The 21,207-nt window shown below is 36.8% G+C and overlaps 1 protein-coding gene across 1 annotated transcript in view; it reads left to right on the top strand.

The window, feature by feature from the left end:
• The first annotated feature begins 7,526 nt into the window (after positions 1 to 7,526).
• GALNTL6 (polypeptide N-acetylgalactosaminyltransferase like 6) overlaps positions 7,527 to 21,207 on the top strand; it is a 1,097,978-nt gene continuing 1,084,297 nt past the window's right edge. Inside the window, exons 1-2 of the mRNA XM_070257090.1 lie at positions 7,527 to 8,435; positions 8,849 to 9,158. Coding sequence (XP_070113191.1) covers positions 9,021 to 9,158 — 138 coding nt within the window. The 5' untranslated portion in view covers positions 7,527 to 8,435; positions 8,849 to 9,020. The remainder of the gene's footprint in view (positions 8,436 to 8,848; positions 9,159 to 21,207) is intronic.

Raw genomic sequence — 21,207 nt, 5'->3', positions numbered from 1 at the left:
CGTCCCAGCTCACTCAGACGAAAAGCCAAATTTCTACTATAGATTAAATCTCTACAATAGATTATAACCTCTAATCTGGCTCCCTACTTCTCTCCTCAGGCTTCCTTCTTCTCCCTCACTGCACTGTGTTCCATATGCACTGCCTTCTTTGCTGTTCTCTGACACCCCAGACAAACTCCCACAAAAAGGCCTTTCACTTGCTGTTCCCCCTACTTGAAATTCCATGTCTTGTGATAGCCACATGTCACTTCCTTGCTTCCTTCAGGTGCCTGCTCAAGTGTCATGTCCTCAGGAAGGACTTTCTCATATGCTGTATTTGAAATTGCACCACTCCCACTTCTAGGCATTCCCTATACCTCTTCCCTGCCTTATGTTGCCCCTTGTCTTAATCTTTAATCATCAAGCCCTACACTTGACTTCTTTCTGTTGTCAATTGTCTGGAGATTTTTGGCTATGGTGTTCACTATTGTGTCTCTAGTGCCTGGGATGAAGTATTTAGTAAATTTTAATCGCTATAATTATATCTCAAAATGTAATAGTAAGTCTAAAATTTTTTAAATTTATTTATTTTCCATCTATAAATATTGTCCAAAAAAAGAATGATATTCAATACATAATGATACATGACATTATTTTCTCTTTCTAGAGAAAAACATTAGCTGTCCATAGATGATGTGTGGTTTTACTTCTGGGCTCACAATTCTGTTCCATCATCTGTGTGTCTGTTTTTCTTCCAGTACCATGATGTTTTCATTGTAGTATATTTTGAATTCAGGGAGTGTGATACCTCCAACTTTGTTCTTTTTTCTCAGGATTGTTTTGGCTATTCAGGGTCTTTTGTTGTTTCGTATAAATTTTAGGATTCTTTGTTCTATTTCCATGGAAAATGTCATTGGAATTCTGATTGGGATTGCATTGAATCTGTAGATTGATTTAGGAAATGTATTCGCTTGTTATTTCTTGTCTTGTTAATCATGGTCATTCTGACGGGTGTGAGGTGATATCTCATTGTAGTTTTGATTTGTGTTTCCCTAATAATTAGAGACGTTGAACATTTTTTCATGTGCTTGTTGGCCATCTGTATATCTTCTTTGGAAAAATGTCTGTCCACATCCTCTTCCCATTTTTTGATCAGGTTGTTCATTTTTTGTTGTTGTTGAGTTGTATGAGTTCTTTATATATTGTGGAAATTAACCCCTTGTCAGATGTGTGATTTGCAAATATTTGCTCTCATTTGGGGGGGTTGTCTTTTCGTTTTGGTCATGGTTTCCTTTGCCTTGCAGAAGCCTTTTAGTCTTAGGTAGTTCCATTTGTTTATTTTTCTGTTGGTTTCCCTTACCCAAGCGGATATAGTATTCAAAAAGATATCACTAAGACAGATGTCAAAGAATGTATTGCCTGTATTTTCCTCGAAGAGTTTTATGGTTTCAAGCCTTGCATTCAAGTCTATAATCTATTCTGAGTTAATTTTTGTGTACAGTGTAAGATAATGATCTACTTTCATTCTTTCACATGTGGCTGTCCAGTTTTCCCAGAACCATTTACTGAAGAGACTTTCCTTTCTCCATTGTATGTTCTTGGCTCCTTTGTCAAAGATTAGCTGTCCATACAATGGAATACTACTCAGCCCTAAGAAAAGACAAAATCATGCCATTTACAACAATAAGGATAAACCTTGAGGGTATTAAGTGAAATGTCAGACTGGGAAAGACAAATATCATATGATTTCACTCATATGTGGAAGATAAACAAACAAACACATAGATATGGAGAATAGATTAGTGGTTACCAGTGGAGAAGGGAGTCAGGGGAGAGCAAAAGGGGTAAAGGGGCACATATGTATGGTGACAGGTAAAAACTAGACTATTGGTGGTGAACACGATGCAGTCTACACAGACACTGAAATATAATAATGTACACCTGAAATTTACACAATGTTATAAGCCACTAGGACCTCAATAAAAAAAAAAAGTTGAACATGCCATATGGCATTCAGTGGCTTCTTAAGCATGTTTTACTGGTTTCACTTTTCATATTAATAGTATCTTTTTAAAATTTTCATTATGATATTTTGTATTGAGTTATTATGAAAAATCTTTCCTTCAAATTTAATATTAACTTTATTACCACTTAATTTCATCATTCTAAACATAATTTAGACTTTTCACTGAAATAAATGGATGTAGTTTATTTTTTCATCAAAAATATTTTGAAGGCATAATATAGGTTAAACATTCTTTTTCAAAAGGTGCAAGGTGCAAATATCGTATATGAGATGATAAAGGTTAAATCTAAGCTAAAAATCTGATCTGTGATATATAGAATTATAATAGCACAACTAAAAATATACAGTAACATTCATATAATGTGTAAAATATAAAGGAATCATGGATTACATAATTTTACCTTCAACACAACCTTCTTTTTTACACTCCACCAAAAAAACCACAGAGAAGGTTCGAGGTTATAAAACTAGACTATCATCTTTCCCAAACTCAGCTTTTTGGTTTAACTCGTTTGATCTTCTCACAAAGGTAAAAAAAATAAATAAATAAGAGAGAGAGAGAGAAAGAATTAACATTTTTTTCCGGAAAAAAAGGTAAGGTTTTTGGAAAATATGAGGTAGTGTTAAGATCGTGGAATCTGGAGCAAAACTCCTGGCTTTCAATTCCTGCCTTATTTGGGCAAGAGTCTTATCATCTCTTGCCTTGGTTTTCAAAGTTATTAAGTGAAGACAGTAATAGAACCTAAATAATAGGGTTATTTATATGATTAAATGAATTAATGCTTAAGAAATGCTTATATACATGCCCAGCAGATAGTAAGTGTTAAAGAAATGATATCTAAATACGTTAGGAAAGGAAATATATTCAAATCAAGGTATATTCTATTGATAGAAACAAAAACATATTTAAAGGTAAATTTGATTACTAAGAGTTTAAATAACATAAAGTAAAGATCTTGTCTAGTGAGACAATATCTAGGTCAAGAAAAAATAACCTCCTTTTCTTTTTCTTTTAGCATTCGTCACTTTTTAATTTGCACCACGTTTAATTGTGAACACCTTTTAACTCCCTCACAGTGCTGAAAATTCTGTAAGAATGTTCATATTTGTATCCTCTGCCCACAGCCCTTTCATATATATAGAAATTGACTCAGGGCGTTTTTAGTGAAGAATTTCAGTGATGATAGGGACTGGGTAATATTCCATTGTAGTATTAAAGTTGACTCTTCTTTTTCACTATTGTGTGGTGGCAAACATTGAAATTCTAGGAAAAGAAATTGAAGAAGATTTCTGTAATATGTCTTAATTTAATTACACAAAAATGATTGTATGATTTAAATTTACTTTTATTAAAATTGCTATTTAATACATTCGCCTCCCAATTTTCAGACAGAATCTCTTCTTTTTATTCAAAAACTGAGATAACTTAGCCAAAGGTAGACTAATAACAAATATCCTAGTAGTTTATTCAGAGTGAAAACTTTTAAGATTTTTCATATTACAGATATCGTTATTGGATAAAAGAAGAATGGAACATATCTCCATTCCTAGACACATTATCTTTAGGCTCAGTGTCTATGCCTTCTGATAAAAACTTGGGAAAAAACTCATACCTAAATGAAAATAAACCCCACCATATTAAGATCCAAAGCAAAACAAGGCATTGTTTCACTGATGAATTTCCATAGAACTATTTAAAATGTAAATAATGTACTATTTTTTAAATTTAAAAATAAATTAATTTTTTGTCTTCTTTTACAGTCTTGTTATTATATTTATTAACAACTGCTTATTAGTTTGTGACTCTATGGTGTTCAGGTGAAAACACAAACCCTAAAGATTGTTGCTGGGGCCAGCCTGTGGCTGGGTGGTTAAGTTCACGCGGTCTGCTTCGGTGGCCCAGGGTTTCGCTGGTTGGACTCCTGGGCGCGGAGGACATGGCACCGCTCATCACGCCATGCTGAGGCACAGTCCCACAAAACACAACCAGAGGCACTCACAAATAGAATATACAACTATGTACTGGGGGGCTTTAGGGAGAAGAAGAAGGAAAAAAAAAAAAAAGAAGATTGGTGCTGATGATCTTTCTTTGGTTTATGAAACAAAAGACTTTCAACAGGAATTATCATTTCAGATGATAGCTTGAAACTAGTAAATTTGAAAATATTTGTTAATATGGCAAAATCATGACTGAATGTTTTTCTTTCAAATTAAGTTCCAATCATGTCATCAGGTTATTTGAAGATGAAGTAATAAATCTATTTTTTCCAGTTTTATTGAGAAATAATTGACATACATCCCTATATAAGTTTAAGATATATAGCATGGTGGTTTGATTTACACATATTATGAAATGGTAACTATAATAGGTTTAGTTAACATGCATCAGCTCGTATAGATAAATAAAAAGAAAGCAAGAAAAGTTTCTTGTGATGAGAAATCTTAGGATCTCCTCTCAACAATTTTTCTATACATCATACAGCAGTGTTAACTATAGTCATCATGCTGTACATTAGATCCCTAGCACTTATTTATAACTGGAAAATGAAGTAATCAACCTATTTTTAAACTAAAATAAAGTCAATTCACTAGCTTTGTAGTAATTGAATAATTTGCCTCAACCCAACCCATGAAAACCTTGCCCCACTGCGCCCTATCACCCACTGTCTAATCTGCTTAGCTCTTCCTTATGAATTCCCACCTATGAGTCTTGGAATATCTGTAGCAGATTAAAGAAGGCCACACATTCTTTGTCAAATCTCTCACTGAAATGTGAATTTTACCCCCTACCTTTTCACCCCACCCTTGAATCTGGGCTGGTCCTATGACCATTGCAGAAATGAGAATGTGCCAATTCTGGCCCTTTAAGAGGACTTGGCAGTTTTCGTTTTCTTCCTCTTGCAACACAGATTTTTAAGATGTTCCCTCTTTGATCTCAGCCACTATGCTGTGAGAATCTCAGGCCGTGTGGAGGGGCCACAGAGGAAAATTGAGGGTCTCAACTGACTGCCCCTCATGATCTTCCAGCTGACAGTGAAACTGCCAGCCACATGAGGTAGCCATTTTAGCCCAGCCTGATCAAACCCCCAGTCCCCAGCCGACATCACATGAAGCAGAACCACCCAGCTGAGCCCATTCAAATGCATAGAATCCTGAGAAATAGTCAAATAGTTGTTCTAAGTCGCCTAATTTTAGAGTAGGGCTATAACCAAAGCAGTATCCTTCTGCTTCTTTCAAGAAGCAGGGCACACGCTTGACTCAATTTAAGGTTAGTACAAACAGTTAAGCTTTTGTATTTTATTCCAATTGCCTTTATCCTGCATTTTTAACTAGACTGTAAGTTATTCAAGGTCACAATTATTGCTCTATTTTATTTCCATGTGCACCTATAGCTATTAACACGTTACTAGGCACAAGTCACTCTGATTACCTGAGGTTGCCAGTTGAATCATAACAGAATAGAGGAGCAAACAAAGTGAAAAGAGGGTCTATGGATACAATAAGAATTTTTAAAATATAAGGATTTTGATTAAACTAATATTAATAACAAATTTAAAAAGAGCATGTCTATATTTTACATATATATTTATATTGGCATTCGATCTTAATTATCTGAACAAAGGAATTAACAGTCATTTAGAAGTTTTTTTGTTTGTAAACTCAACCTAAAACATCAATTTTATTTGGAAGCATTGTCATCTTTTGGAAATTTACATGTTGAATTGTAAAAGAAAAAAAGAACTGTACTTTACTGTTCTTATAAAAGAACTGTAGAAGAAGACCAGATTGAGGGGGAAATTATGATCTGAATCCAATAAGTAAATTTAACAGAAAAAGAAGCAAAAGCAATTGGAGCTACACTGTAAAAGCAGGGGTAAACATAATAATTTTCTCCTCCCAGTTTCTGTCATGGCTTCTGCATGTACTTGATGTGAGAAGTAGCAGTTATTATACCCACTCACTGGAACTCACAGCATTCTGGGGATGGGTACTGTTTGTGAGACTACTTATTAGTGTAATAATAATGAAGCGTAATTCAAGTCAGAGCCCTGGATTTAGCAAACAGAATGACAATATGTCTATTTTGATCCAGGACTTTTTTTAAGGTATGAAGACACTGATATAATTTAAAATGTGAAGGATTTTTAATTTTTTAATTCCAGGTGCACTTTTGAGTTCTTTCATTTTTTTCATTGTTAATGACTCTATCTGTAAGACAGAAAATATCCAAAGTGCTTAAATAATTCTCCAAAAACCTTTCCCTGAGGACCAACGATTCATCCCAGCAAACCTCTCCCTGCTATGATGCTTCTGAGAATTCATGTTTCTATGCTTCAGAACTGCACTTGCTAAGAGAGAAAAAGGAGGTTAGGAAATGAGGCAGAGTACAAAAGGCAGTGTGTGTGCGTGCGTGCGTGTGTGTGTGTGTGTGTAAGTGTGGTGGTGAGGAATTAAGTCTCTTGCTCTCTAGATTCTGAAGTTGCACCTGTGTAAAATTGAAAGGCAATCCGTCTTTACATAAAGGGCATATTCGACATTTATTAAACGTGTTTATATAGTCTTTTGAAATCAAGTGATTCACAAAGACAAATATTGCAGCACAAAGCTTTATTGATGAAGTCATACAGGCAATATATATTGTGCAAATACATTTTAAAATTACAATATGAGGAGTTGAAGGCATAACTCTTCACACTCACATCTGTCTTTCTCAAGTGAGACACGGAGAGGCGGAGAGGGTGCAAGAAGTGGGAGACAGCGAAGGGGAGGAGACAAGGAGGGAGGGAGATGAAGAAGGAAGGGAAGAAGAGAGAGAGAAAATACCACGCTGGAGCCCACAGTCTCCTCTATCCCAAGGATGTGGGTATCACATCTAGGTTGTAACAAAGAAATGACCATGGCGTTTCTTTTTGGTTCCAGAAAGGCTGATACAGCGGGCACTGCATGCCTGTCTGTCGCCTCATCAAAGTCCCCATTCCCTCAAGAGTTATGAGCTCCCGACCCCGGGAGGACCCAGCGCACGGTGCTAGGCACGCAGGTCTCCTGGAGAGGCTGCCACAGGTTCATGCGTGTGTGGTCAGGGGCGCTGGTGCATCTGTGTGCCGGGGCGAGGGAGGAGTCCCTCCTGCCAGAGACTCATCTCAGTCCCCACATTTTCCGAGTATCGTGGGAAGAGTGTGCGAGGTCAGAGAGACAGGTAGCCCTGGCGTGACCTGGGGCGCGGAGCGCGGATGAGCAGGGCGGGGGAGGAGCGGGGTGGCACGGCCAAATCTTAACGGGGCCCCGGGTGTTTGCGGACCCAAGTATAGCCCCCCCGCGTCCCCACGGTGTCGCTCCAGGAGCTGCTGCCTGAGAGCCCTGAACCTCAGCCCTGACTCACTTCGGGATCCCCTTCCTCCCCTTTCCCCACCACGTACCTGGCGTGAGCGGCGGGACTCGCGGCCCGGGGGAACCCCTCCCGGCGGGACCGGCCCAGCCTCAGGTCGCCTCTGCCTCCCGCTGCCGCCGCGCCCGGCTCGCCGCGCTCCCGCCAGCACCATGGAGGGATGGGGTAAACCAGCGAGCAGCCGGAGACTTTTCCTCCGAAATCTCTGGGCTGGCGTCTTTTGGGTGAGATGAGCGGGGAAGCTGGTATCTCTGCCGGTCCCAGGTTGCCCCGAAAAGCCCTGGCAGAGAAAGCGAGGATCCGCCGAGGCTGGGAGCTCCGTCTTCGTCCTGCAGCGTCTTCGCCCTCCTCTTCTTCCTCGCGTCAGGGTTTGTTTATATAGGATCTGGAAGCTGGGAAGAATTGCCCACCCCCTCCAGGTGGCCCGCCCTCCCCTCCCGGGCTGCGGGCTCCCGCACGTGGTCGACAGCAGCCTCCTCTCGGCGGAAGGCAGGCGACAGCGAGAGAGGAGCGGGCAGCCCGGAGCTGGCCCGGCGCATCTTTGCTTCTGCTCGCCTTCCAGGCGCCCTCGCCCACTGCCAAGCTCTGCTCAGACTCGGCTTCGCCACCTCCATCCCCTTCACCGGAAGAGAGATTGAAAACACTGCCCTTCAGGGGCTCGTAATGTTTCTTTGGGTTCGTTCACTTGCCGGAAAAGAATGGTAACATGAGCAGCGGAGCGTGAGAGCGTCACCGGAGGAAGGGGAAGAGATTGATGGGCAGAGCTCTGACTTCGCGAGGATCACATTCCGAGGACCACGCGAGGAGAAGCGTCGCGGCGCCTCCCCTTTCTGGCTGGACTCCGCTGACATCTGTAGCCTCTTCTTCTCCAGGTTCCCAGGTCGCCGAGCCTGTGCCTGCGGAGGAGTGTTTAGCCAGCGCGTGAGGATCCAGGAGTTTGAAGACCTCCATCCAAACAGGAGTTCTGCCTCGGATCCCGTGTCCCTGGTTTCTCGTGGAGCCCGCCAGCACTCTGGCTCCGGAGGGAGTTGAACTTGAGTTCAGGTGGGTTATCCCAAGGGGAGCACACGAGGAGATGTTCAGGGAAGACGAGGAAGGTGATGTTCCAATGTCAAAAGCGGACACTTTTCTTCCTGACACTTGCTGGGGTTGAGCCGCTTCCTCCCACGCAGTTTCTCTACTGACCCGCTCCTCCCCAAACCAGCTCTCCCACATTAAAGGGTGGTGGTGGGGGGGAATCACCCAAACTCCCGTTTTCTTAATGATCTAGCATGCTATTGACTTTTTCATAACTTATGATTAGTCTACGAAACTATCATATTTACTCCATCGTTTTACATTAATGGAGATCGATAGGCTTAATGGTTTCCTTAGTCAAGTCATTTACTTATAAGCCAATAGATAATGCCTTCGTCATAGTTTTCTGTGGGGAAAGTAACTGTGCGTTTGTTCTGCAGATGCCCAACTCCGTCTGAACCGTGCAGATTGGTGCTGAGCACGCAACAAAAGTTTTTAGCTTCTCCTCAGTTTCTGGTGCTTCGCAGGGGAGAGGAAAGGACTTTGGCGTTAAATACAAGAAGCTGTCAGGGAACCATCTCCTTTAACTTTTCTTCTCCGTTGTCATTTGCAATGAAGAGGAAACAGAAGAGATTTCTGCAGATGACTTTGTTATTCATGGTGGCTTTAATTTTCCTGCCCAATATTGGTCTCTGGTCTCTGTACAAGGATAAGCACCTGGTGAAATCCACAGAGCCTGGGGAGCAGCAGGTAAGTACCACCCGGAGAAAGACCACAGGAGGATTGGTAAGACATGCAACCCGTGGGGACACAGGGAAGCAGATGTGGGATAGCCTTGGGTTTTCCCCCAAGTCTTTTCAGAGCTAGTACTACAAGACTCTAGAGACTTTGGGGTTTAAGCAAGTCCTTTTAAGATTGCAATGACATCGGTGAAATGTAAAATAAACTAGAAAAGGGTAAGAGAGGTCAAGAGGAAGAGAAGATAATCTTTCACAATTGGTCTTTGGGTTGATTTTGGCTTGAGGTAGATGAAAGGTGACTGCTTGTGTGTGGGACGTGGGAGTGGGTTTGGTGCAAGTCAGTCACAGGGATTTGTTTTTGCTGTTCCTCTGGTTTGGGTGTCTATATTAAAGTGAATTGGTTCCCATTAAATCGTTAAAATTGTGAAGTAGTTCTCAAAAAACAAGCTAGAGTTTTCTATATTTTGGGTTGTGATTTTTGCTTAGCAACAGCTTTCTACCCTGTGGAAAGTTGAAGTCTCTGTTTCTTCTCTGTTGCTAAGGTGTTGTGATGGGGTGTACAGGCGGAGTAACTAAGGATGTCCCTTCAGTTTCACAGTCTGGTGATAACAGTTTGTTGCTAACAGCTTTCCTTCATATCTGAAACACCACACAGTGTGGTATGTTTCCTTTTACTTAGTATGCAATCCATTAGTATGTGCATTGCTCATGACTTAACATGGATCAAAATAGCCATCTTTCTTAGCAATGATGCAAAATATACTTCACAAATGTTGATGAAATTCAATATTGTTGAATTCCTTATTTATTGATAAATAAAACAGTTTCTGTAATTAAACTTTGAACAATAGAATGCAGCCGCCTTCATGATATTGATATAACACTTTTTCAATTAGTCTTGTGCATCACCTTGGAATATTAATATTCTTAATTTCAAGGGTCATCAGCCACATGCACGATGTACCTTCCACACATAGAAAGTGTTTAAGTAGTCCATTTCTGGACAACAGCAATATATATTAATGGGAATTAAATATTTGTTCTTACACATAACAAAGTTTAAATTTTCTTTTTACAGAGTGAGTGGTTAGGTGTGAGATATATAGAAGTAATCTGCTTTTACATTATGACAAGAAATCACTACTGGTCTCTAAACTTTAAAGATAACTATTTGCTTATAGATTTTTGGTGGATTGGAATTTTGAGAAAAAATGTTGATATATTTTCATTTAGTTGATATTTATCATTCTTTCTAACAGGGATGTAACTTTGATTTGACGTATGTTCTGTTTTGTCATTCCAGTGAAAAAAAATATGGGCACTTTGAATGTGAAACGTTTTTTCCTATTTAGGTCACTTATTTCTCTAACCATTAATATAAAACAAGATTTTATTAACATTAGTAGTTAATGCACTATTATGTAAAATTTCCATTCTAATATTGATAAAATAACAAAAGCACAATGATTTTTCCTTGAATTTTGCAAATTCAATTAACAATAACCACCTGAAATATTTGCTGGTATAACTAACTTGAAACACTAATTAATCTTATTAACGAGATCTTTACAACTTTCACACAGGCTCTATTGATTTTGACCCTTAATGAGAAATTCTTTTGTCCAATGGCATAAAAGAAAAATATGGCAAATCAACTCTCTGACTTGTCATTATACTGTCCAAAATGGTTTTCTTGTTTCTGATTCTTCTGTAATAAAATGATACTTAATATCAGGTAATAAATTAGTGTATATGAAATGTATGGAGTGACAAGAGAAGGAGGTGTTTCTTGAAGTTTCATACACTATAGAATAAATAACTCTGATTGATGGATATCTTGTGACATTCTACTTTAATAATCCCATGTAAATGTTTTGAAACCAAGAATAAAGAAAAGAGTAAATATGCCATAAAGTGAATGACAATCAGGCACTTTACCATTTTTTAACCTAAAAAATGGTTTTAAAACTAATACTTTCTTACAGATTTAAAATAAAGTTTAAAAAGTAGAAATTAATTAATCAATTAATGGAAAGTAATTCATTGTAAAACAGAGAAAGATAAGCTTTTGTTGGTTTTCTTCCATTATTAAACATAATTGGAAAGAAAGTTAAGATATATTGACATCCTTATACAAGTATTGGATAAGTAAGAGTTAAATCATTAATGTGTATGTACGCACTTGACGAAGTAAAAAGTCACTTGCAGGGATGAATTAAACATTCTTAATATTGTGATGTAATAGTTTGTTAATGTATCTATATTTCAATGTTAATAAGTCAGCTAAATACATAAGTTTTCACTTGAAGCATATAATTTGACTGTCAGGTCACGTGTTATTTAAATTTAGCAATTTATTTTAAAAAGACGTTTTCATGGTTAATTGCTAAATGTTCTTCAAAAGCCATCTCTTACTATATTTATCACCAAGTTGTAAAATGCTGAGGATGAGGATAATGTGCTGATGGAGGCATTGACAGCAATAAGTACTGAAGCTATTCAAAACAAGTCACATGACCAAATGGACAGTCTATTTTTACAGCAGTTAAGTTATAGTGTGTAGAACAGCAGCTCTGCTTCTCAGTGTGACGTGGCGATGGTCACAGGAGTTGAAAACCTTCACTGTTTTAAATATTTTAATTATTACAGTGGATTGCAGGGAAATACTTTAATTTATGAAATTCAAAATCATAGAATGGCTAATACTTTTTAAATACTCAATTTGTATTTTATCAAAGACATCACTAATGGTTTGTCTATCTACTATTAAGTATAAATAGTATTATATAATTTGAGATAAATTAAAGGTAGGTAAACTGAAAACACTGATAGAAACTGCATGTTTTAATTTTCATGATGTTTAGTATTTTACACATTTTTTCTCATCTTCTATACTATTACAAATTAATTGTTTGTATTCATTGTAGTTTCACATTAAAAGTAATAGTTATGATAATTTCCACAATACTTAAACATTTGCCCCATCTATGATGCAGAAAAGGAACAAAAACGAAATAAAATTTTAAATTATTCATCTGAAAGTTTTTTTCTTTTCCCTCACACTACCAGAGAGGATTGATAAAATAGTTTTAATAACACAATAATCAAAAAGTCTCTTTTATTGTTTAAGCTTTGCAAAATTGAATCGTTACTGAAATAAATATTAAACTTTTGAGAATTTTATGGTTTTATAAAAATGTTTTATAGTTCTTGTTTAGATGTTATAAATTGTCGATCATAATTATTATGTCTTCAGTTGAATTAATTTTGTTGCTTTTTTGTTTTATTGGGATGGTATATCTTTTATATTGTTTAGAAATTTATACATGTATTTAAAAATAACCTGTCGATAACATGATATTTAGCTGAGAATTGTTATTGTATGATTATAGTAATTCTTAATTTCATTTTTCTTTTTAAAATTTGAATTGCTACTCTGCTCTATTGTCAGCTGCATTTGAATTAAAGCCTAGTTACATATTCAGATCTTAAGTAAGTTGTGCATTAATATGATAGGACAATGCCATATTTTAGAACAAAACTACTGTCCAGCATTATTACACTTCTCTTCCTAATCATTTATGCAAGTATAGGTAAATAAGAACTACCCCAAAACACTTACTTTTCTTAAGTACATTAAAGAGATTAGTAATAATGAAAAAAGCTAGCATTAATGGTTCAGCAGCTCAGTTGCAAATAACATGTTGCAGAAGTAATTCATGAAGATTCAGAATACAAAGATCTTGCAATTTTTGAAATAAAAAATGGGATCAGAGGCTCGCCCCATGGCATAGTGATTAAGTCCATGTACTCTGCTTCAGCCGCCCAGTTTTGTGGGTTCAGATCCCAGGGGCAAACCTACACACCACTCCCCAAGCCATGTTGTGGCAACGACCCACATACAAAATAGAGGAAGACTGGCACAGATGTTAGCTCAGGGCTAATCTTCCTTTTCCAAAAAACAAAGAAGATTGGCAACAGATGTTAGCTCAGAGCAAATCTTCATTACCAAAAAAAAAAAAAAAAAGAATAGGATCAAAATCCCAGAATTTTATTTATTTCTTTATTTGTTTATGTTTTGGTGAGGAAGATTGGCCCTGAGCTAACATCTGTGCCAATCTCCCTCTATTTTGTTATGTAGGATGCTGTCACAGCACAGCTTGATGAACCATGTATAGGTACATGCCCAGGATCTGAGCCTGCAAACCCATGAACCCCAGGCCACCAAAGCAGAGTACGTGGACTTAACCACTACCCCACTGGCTGGCCCCAAAATCCCAGAATTTTAAATCACACTTTCAGAATTGTTCACAATGATTTTAGAAATTTACATTTGACCTAGATTTTTATCATGTTAAAATAAAAAATAAATAGTCATTCAAGTCACTTTTAAATTGTGGAATCTTCTCATTTCTTTGAACTTCAGAATTTCTGTTTTATAAAATAAGGCTAATCATGCTTGCCACTTAAGAAGGTACATAAAGTCCTGAGATCACATCTTGGATATGGACAATATTGTGAAGTAATATTTGTTTTTAGTCATATTCGTATGTAAACTGTACTTGACAGATGAGGGACTTAACCTCCATTAAAAACGAAACAAAAGAAAACTCTCCTAAAAGAGATTCCTCTGCATCTTTGTCTATCTCTTCTAATATTAATCTGCTCCACACTTTGGGGAACTCTTCCTTTTGGCTAAGAATATTTTTTCCGTGGCATTTTAAGCTTGTTTTGTGATGTGAAGATGTCAGATAATTGGCACCCAGAGTATGCAAACAGCCTCATGCTTTCCTTTGCCATGCTGATCATAAAGTTATAACATGTGTCTGCGTTTCTTTTCCAGCAAACACCTTAGATATTGAAAGAGCTAAGGACAGGAGAAGAAAATTAAGGTTTTCTCACCTCCTGCGTTCAGGAGGGTACATGATCAACACTCTAGATGTGAAATGATGCATTAGTTTGAGCCCTACTGCTCTTAATTAGCTAAGACGTAGATTTTAAAGTAGAGTTTTAAAAGGCTTTTTCTTCAATTTATGGAAAAATCCATTCTGACTACCTATAGAATTGTACCACACAGAACACTGTAACAAGTGTCTTAATTATATCCTGTGACCTAGTGGATCAAAACATGATGAGTTCATCCCATTGCACCACGGAAGACAGTGTGAAACGCAATCTTCTGTCTGGTAAAAATCTGATAGGGTTGTGTTTTTTTCCCTCTGCTCATTGCTGAGTTGGATAAGCTGTGCTGAAATCAATTAGCCTCCTGTAAAGTTTTTTCTATAAAAGAAACCAAATCAAAGGTGGAATATATAGGGAAAAGGGTGAGGAAGTTTGAGTAATTTCAGTGGTGTAGAGAGAACTCAGTTTTGTTTGTTTTTTAAGTTTTGGCAAGAATACATGACAACCTTTAGGGAAGTTTGCAATTGTGTCTCCCCTTGTAGCACTTATATACGGATGAAAGCCAGCTAAGGCTCATCAAGAATTACCTGAAAGGAGGGAATCAAAATTAAAATAAGGAAAATATGTTATTCAATGTAAGTGGCATACAGAATCAGATCTGGATATGTTTTGTCCAGCAGCCACTCTCATTTCTCATTTTCTCGACTTGGTTTTGATCATGAGGTGAGTACTGGATACGTCAGATTCTTCAAACCATCTGACATAACCACGTTGTTCTCTTTCCTTTATATTTACATATGTGTTTACAAAAGTACTCTTATGGAATCAAAGGTGCAAATGTGTAAAGAAATAGGAGGTTCTGAAGATGATAGTGAAGATAAAGACATGTACTCGTAAACGAGATGTTTGCTCGCCATATGACTCTGCCTGTCATACCATCAAGCTAACAATTCCTAAATGATCTCAAAATGTAGTTGTAAAGCTTGAAGGGACAACAACAAAAAACAAATAAAAAATATTTGTGCCGCTGAGCATATGTATTTAGACAGGTATAAAAAATAGATATACCGGTTTGATTTGGAGATTGAAAAGAAGGTACAGGGCGTTCACAAATGTTCAAGACATGATTACCACCACTATTCCTCACAAATACCCTGATGTCCGTTACTACCAACCTCCTACGAGGTGGCCAGAAAGAGGGGGAACAGATAAAGGTATATTTAGGGTTAAAGGTAAATCACATCAATGTTTTCTCCAACTTTTCTACTTCCAGTGTGGTGGGGAAAAAATGTGGACTGGGTTAGCAGTACTCTCAAAGTAAATCTATTTGTTTCACATATTCGTTTAGCAACACATGTACACACAAACATGCATCCACACACTTGGTCTCATTTGTAAAGGAAAAATAAATCCACCCAACTGTTTCATTTTCTACATTTTTTTTTTTACTTTTGTAACTTGCTTTTTCCATTGCTTTAAATCCACAAAAACCTATCAGTCAACCGAGTTTGAAGCATCATTTAAATGTTATTAATATAATTCTAAGAAAGTATGGAGAGAGAGAAAGAAAATTCATTTGTCTCTAGAAGTACTTACATCTCTTTAGCAAGTGTGAGAATCACAATAACGACTTAGCCTATTACAGTTGCACAGAATATAAACAGGGCAATTCATTGGTATACAATCACACTATCATTGTAGTTGTGGTTGTCATAGACTAGGGTGGTGGCTAGCAGTCCTCTGTCTCAAGGAGTGGTCCTGTTTCAATCAAAGCGGAGAAGGCTAATTTTGAATTTATTTCAAGTTCTCAAATACTCGTGGAATGTTATTTCAGTAGTTGAAGTCTAGAAAGCCAGAGACAGGGAATTTTATTATCAATCATTTTGAACTTTTTTATCGTAATAAAATGACCAAATTGTCAAAGCTCCCACCCAACAATCAATGAGTTGGGCTTTCTCTTTCCCTTATTCTTGGCATGTCTCCCCAGCAAGAGCATCCACTTGAACTTAATTTGCGAGGAACTATCCGAATTTCCATACTGTCTCATTTTCTTTTCATGTGTAAGGGTGTAGGCTCTGGAATCAAATTATCAGGGTTCAAATTCTAGTTTCAGCATTTAGTACTTTGTAACATTTAGCAAGTCATTGATCTTCCCAGATCAGTTTTCTCTTGAGGCAAATGGGGCTGATAATACCTTTCTTGTAGTGTTACGGTGAGGATTAAATGCTTAATCTCTGGAACAGCATATAATAAGGGTTAATGAATAGAGATTATTGTTATACATAGTATAAGCGTTTATAAGCCATCATTGCTTTTAGCAAGGTAATTAGTGTTTGCTTAATATATATTTACAGATGATTTCTCTTTGCAAGGCAATGTCAAGACAGCACAGCAGAGCAATGAGTATGGACAGGACTTGCCACTGATGTGTTAAATCTGATAGGGAGGATTGTTGAATAAACAAATAAAAAGGGGCTAGAAAATAAAAGAGCATTTTTTCATAATTTTTTGGTCTAATAATTAATGACAGCTTGCTAATTTCACTTCACATATAATTGTTTATTGCAAAAAATGACTGAATTTTTTTGGTATATTGCATTGAAAATTATTCTAAAGTTGAAATTTTAAATAGAAGAGGAAAAAAAGAGACAGCAATATTTCTTGTAGTGACCACCCTTATTTCCTACAACAAATAAAGTTCATTTCTCGCATATAGGCATTTTTTTTTTCTCTACATAAATTACAAGCCAGAATCTGAGAACTACTTTTGTTGTTGTTTAAATCTTGGTCATGAGAGGGATTAGATTATTCTGAAGAAAAAAAATTAAAAAGCAGAGTAGAAACTATCAAAATCATGAAGCTAATTTATAGAATTACTATTCCCTTCAGTTGAGTTAGAGGATACAGAAAAAGCATATTGAATTGTGCTCATTCTTAATTTTTTAAATAACAGATTGGAGAAATAAAATTGATTTCTGTGAAACAAACAAAACAAACAGCATAGTAGCATGTTCTATCTGCATCATTGGCATTTAGAAAAGGGAGAGAATGATATAGTGTCTGGACCATTAGGTAGAGTTTCAGCCTTACAGAGGCTGAATATTGAGCTGCATCTGTTATCAGGACATTGGGATTAGGCTGAAGATAGGGCCGATACTTGAAGTTTATATGTTGGTCTCAGCACTTACCAAAATATACCACCTTGGTCAAGTCATTTAACATCTTTGAAACTCAGTTCTTCATATGTCAACATAGATATTACCCCACAAAAGGGTGGCAGAGAGAAATAATTGGATTAATATCTATAAACCTGGTGTATAGTAAGTAGCCAATTAAGGGAAGCTTAACAAATAGCATTGCTACATTTTTCTCATTTTTTAGAACATTCACTGAAGGTAGTAAATAAGCTTAATAGTGTGCAAACCTAATAAAGATATAATAAAATATATAAAATATATCACTGTAAATTTGTCTATTATTGATAAAATAGATATTTATTGGATGTGTATATGATATTGCCCTAGACCTTGATGTCAATAAGTCATGAAGAGATAAATCTGTTTTCAGTTAGCATACAATCTATTAGTTAAGAAAAGGCACTTATGCACCTATACTATAGGGCTAGATTAAATTGTTTTATACAAAATGCATGCTCTAACTATTTAGATTTAGAAGAGGTAGAGAAAACGTCAGTTATTGTGTGATATTTATGTGACCCTAAGTGTTTTATGTACATTTACTGATTTAATCCTCCAATATCATTGAGATAGGTTCTTCTATATACCTAAATTCATAGCTGTGTAAGGCACAAAGACAAAATTTGAGTTCATGTACTCTGGATTCATAAAAAGGGAAAATGATGAGCAATGTTAAGAGCCACATACTTAAGGAAAGTGAGGACTTTGCAAAGGTCATTGGGTTTGGTAATGACTCCCTGGTACTCTCTTGATTGTAGTTATACACAGTTGTAGAGGTGTAAACAAAATTGTAAAAGATTGACTGGTGAGACTAAATATGCATCTAATATATCTTATGTTTTAAGACAGATAAGAGCTATTGGTGGGATTTGCAATGACATAAACACCTGAATGATAGGTAGGGTGGTTGGTTGGTAGGAGACAAGAGAAGCCAGAAGAAGCCTGATATTCTGAGAGAATGAGGAGCCAGTCCCTAAGGAGAATGAAGATAGGTGAAAAAAAAAAAGTAGAAGAGAAGCAGAGAAGGTTGTTATGATCTAAAAGGTAAATTTAGAGCCTGTGCTTTAAATAGTTTGAGTGCCTCCTGGCAGACAGGTCTGAGATTTTTCCTATGCAATTATCTTGCTAATTTGGAGAGGGAGTTAAACATTTGTGAAATGTTCTGTAAAATGTGAAACAATATAGATGTATTATAGATATCCATAATATCTAGCCAAATGATAGATAGGTAATTAGATGTTTATCATAGTATATATAATCCTATAATAAGGATTGAAGACTATAATACTGAATGGGGATGTCGAGAAACCATGAGGCCACCTGGTCAATAAGACAACAATGTGCCTGTCAAAATAAATGCAGACAATGACCAGATACAGAGAGCAAAGGAAAAAACAAAGGGGTTAAGTATAGTAAGTTGGATGGTGGGGCAGTGGGAGAGGGAATTTATGACAAGAATAAGGGGAGAGTAGTCTTCAGTTGCCAAGAATTTCAAGATAGAGGCTGGGCCCATGGCCAAGTGGTTAAGTTTGTGCGTTCCGCTTCGGTGGCCTGGGGTTTTGCTGGTTCAGATCCTGGGCACGGACATGGCACTGCTTGTCAGGCCACGTTGAGGCGGCATCCCACATCCTGCAACTAGAAGGACCCAAAACTAGAATATACAGCTATGTACTGGGGGGATTTGGGGAGAAAAAGCAGAAAAAATAAAAGAAGATTGACAACAGTTGTAAGCTCAGGTGCCAATCAAGATAATATATGAATAATAAAAGTGATAAAATCATTATGATAAAAACAAAAATAAAAGTAATAATAAAAGACAATATATTAACACAAAAGTTAAGGTAACATTTATTTAGTATTTCTTACCATGTACCAGACACCATGTTAAGCTGTCCTTAAATAGTCACAAGAAATTCGTGATGTACGCAATGTTAGTATCCTATATGACAAAAGCAAAGAGACTGTTTTCAAAATTTGTCAAGATCATAGAATAATTATTTTACCAATATCAAAGTGTTGGACTACATATAATTTACCATACACTATAACTACATTGGAAATACCCCAGACCATACCAACACATGAAATTATATATTAATTCAACTATGAAAGGAAATATGCACAATGGTTGAGGGCATGGGTACTAGAGCTAGGCTGCCTGGTTTTAGTTCCAGTTCTATTACTTGCTACCTGTGTGACCTTGTTATCTTCTCTGTGTCTTAGATTTCTTGTTTCTAAAATAAGTATTAAAATATTGCCTACTGTAAGGGTTAAATAAGTTAATGTGCATAAAATACTTGGAAAACTGGATCGCACATAGCAAGCCATTTTAAAGTGTTAGCTATTATTATCTGTTAGAATTTTAGAGATTTGAGATTGGATAAAAAGGAAAAGTATGTTCCTACACCATTTCTTTTATAGACCCATCATGAGGATACATACAATTTTTTGCATTTTTAAAAGGTTTTTAAAAAGTGTTTGAAGCACCTTTAACTTCCTTTTCTTTTGACTTTTTTACTGTTAGTAGCCCATATGGAAATAGAATAGCACTTTATTTATTTATTTATTTATTTATTTATTTATTGAGGAAGATTAGCTAACTACTGCCAATCCTCCTCCTCTTTTTTTTTTTTTTTCTGAGGAAGACTGGCCCTGAACTAACATCCATGCCCATCTTCCTCTACTTTATATGTGGGACGCCTACCACAACATGGCTTTTGCCAAGCAGTGCCATGTCCGCACCTGGGATCCCAACCAGCACACCCCGGGTCACCGAGTAGCAGAACGAGCACTTAGTTTACAAGTTTTTGTTGAACTGAAGGCTCACACAGCACTACAGGTGGGAAGCAAACTAGATTTCAACAGAGAATTTAGTTCTTCCCAGCATATGCGATCAGCCATCAATGTTACTGTGGTGACGTTCCTCCATATTTTTTGTCTGTTCTCTCCATATGGTGTTGATTTCTCAATGTATATTCTACCCTCAAGGGATAGAAAATATTTTATAAATTATGTCATTAAATCAATCTAAACTTCCAAAGATTATCTAAAAATGTCTTCAGGCTTGAATATTTCACTATTTTATATAACTTGAATTTTAACGTTACTGTTCCCGTTGCTTTTGACAGCGTGGTAGAATTGGAAAAATCAAGAATGATGCTGGTAGAGACTAGAGTCGAGTAACTTGACAAGGGAGGTGCTAGTTCCCTCTCTTTTCTAGTGCATCCAAGAAAAGAAGTGGCTGGAAAGGCAGAGGAATGGAAAGCTGTATAAAACTAAGTGTTGAGGGGAGATATAAATGCTTTAATTCTCTAGCTGAGTGAGTTTCATCATTTTTCTAGATAGCCTAACAGAAGGGTGTCAGATTAACAACTGTGTAATGGGATTGTCCCTCCTTTTAACTTCTGTAGAAAATTGAAACTTTTCTTTCACAAGCTGAAGGGAATTACATTCTCTACAAGATCCTCAGCATTCTGAGGCAAAGATCTTGAGTTCTAATATATGAAATATAAAAAGAAAGATAAGCTTCAGGGAGGCCAACGGGGTAGTATTCAAGAGAGTGTAGCAATACAAGCCATTCTCTTGCTATCCTCTCCCTTCTCTCCCTTTTCCTGCTCAGATTCTTCTTCCCTCCCCTTTGTCCTTTGAAATTTTCCTTAAAGAAAAATTTCACGTAGGGATTGATTTCGTCAATTATTGGCCCTACGAGTGGATGAAGGACTTGAAACACTTTTAAAAACTTGAGTCTTTTGCATTATAAAAAAGGTTCTGTTGAAGTTAACTGCATTTCCAATTATTGAAATGTGTATGATGTGAGAAATATTTTTTCGCTCAAGGCTTCTGCTGTTGATCTTTGTTGCTGTCGGTTTTGTTTGTAATACTCAGAGCTGCACTTGATTCCAAACTATGCAATCAGAAAGTAAATATTGCTTAGTTGTGTCACCTCAAAGGAATTGATCT

The sequence above is a fragment of the Equus caballus genome, chromosome 2 (genome assembly GCF_041296265.1).
Source record: "Equus caballus isolate H_3958 breed thoroughbred chromosome 2, TB-T2T, whole genome shotgun sequence".
NCBI classification, from domain to species: Eukaryota; Metazoa; Chordata; class Mammalia; order Perissodactyla; family Equidae; genus Equus; species Equus caballus.
The sequence above is the reverse complement of the archived record's forward strand: the minus strand, read 5'-3'. Positions and strand labels throughout refer to the sequence as shown.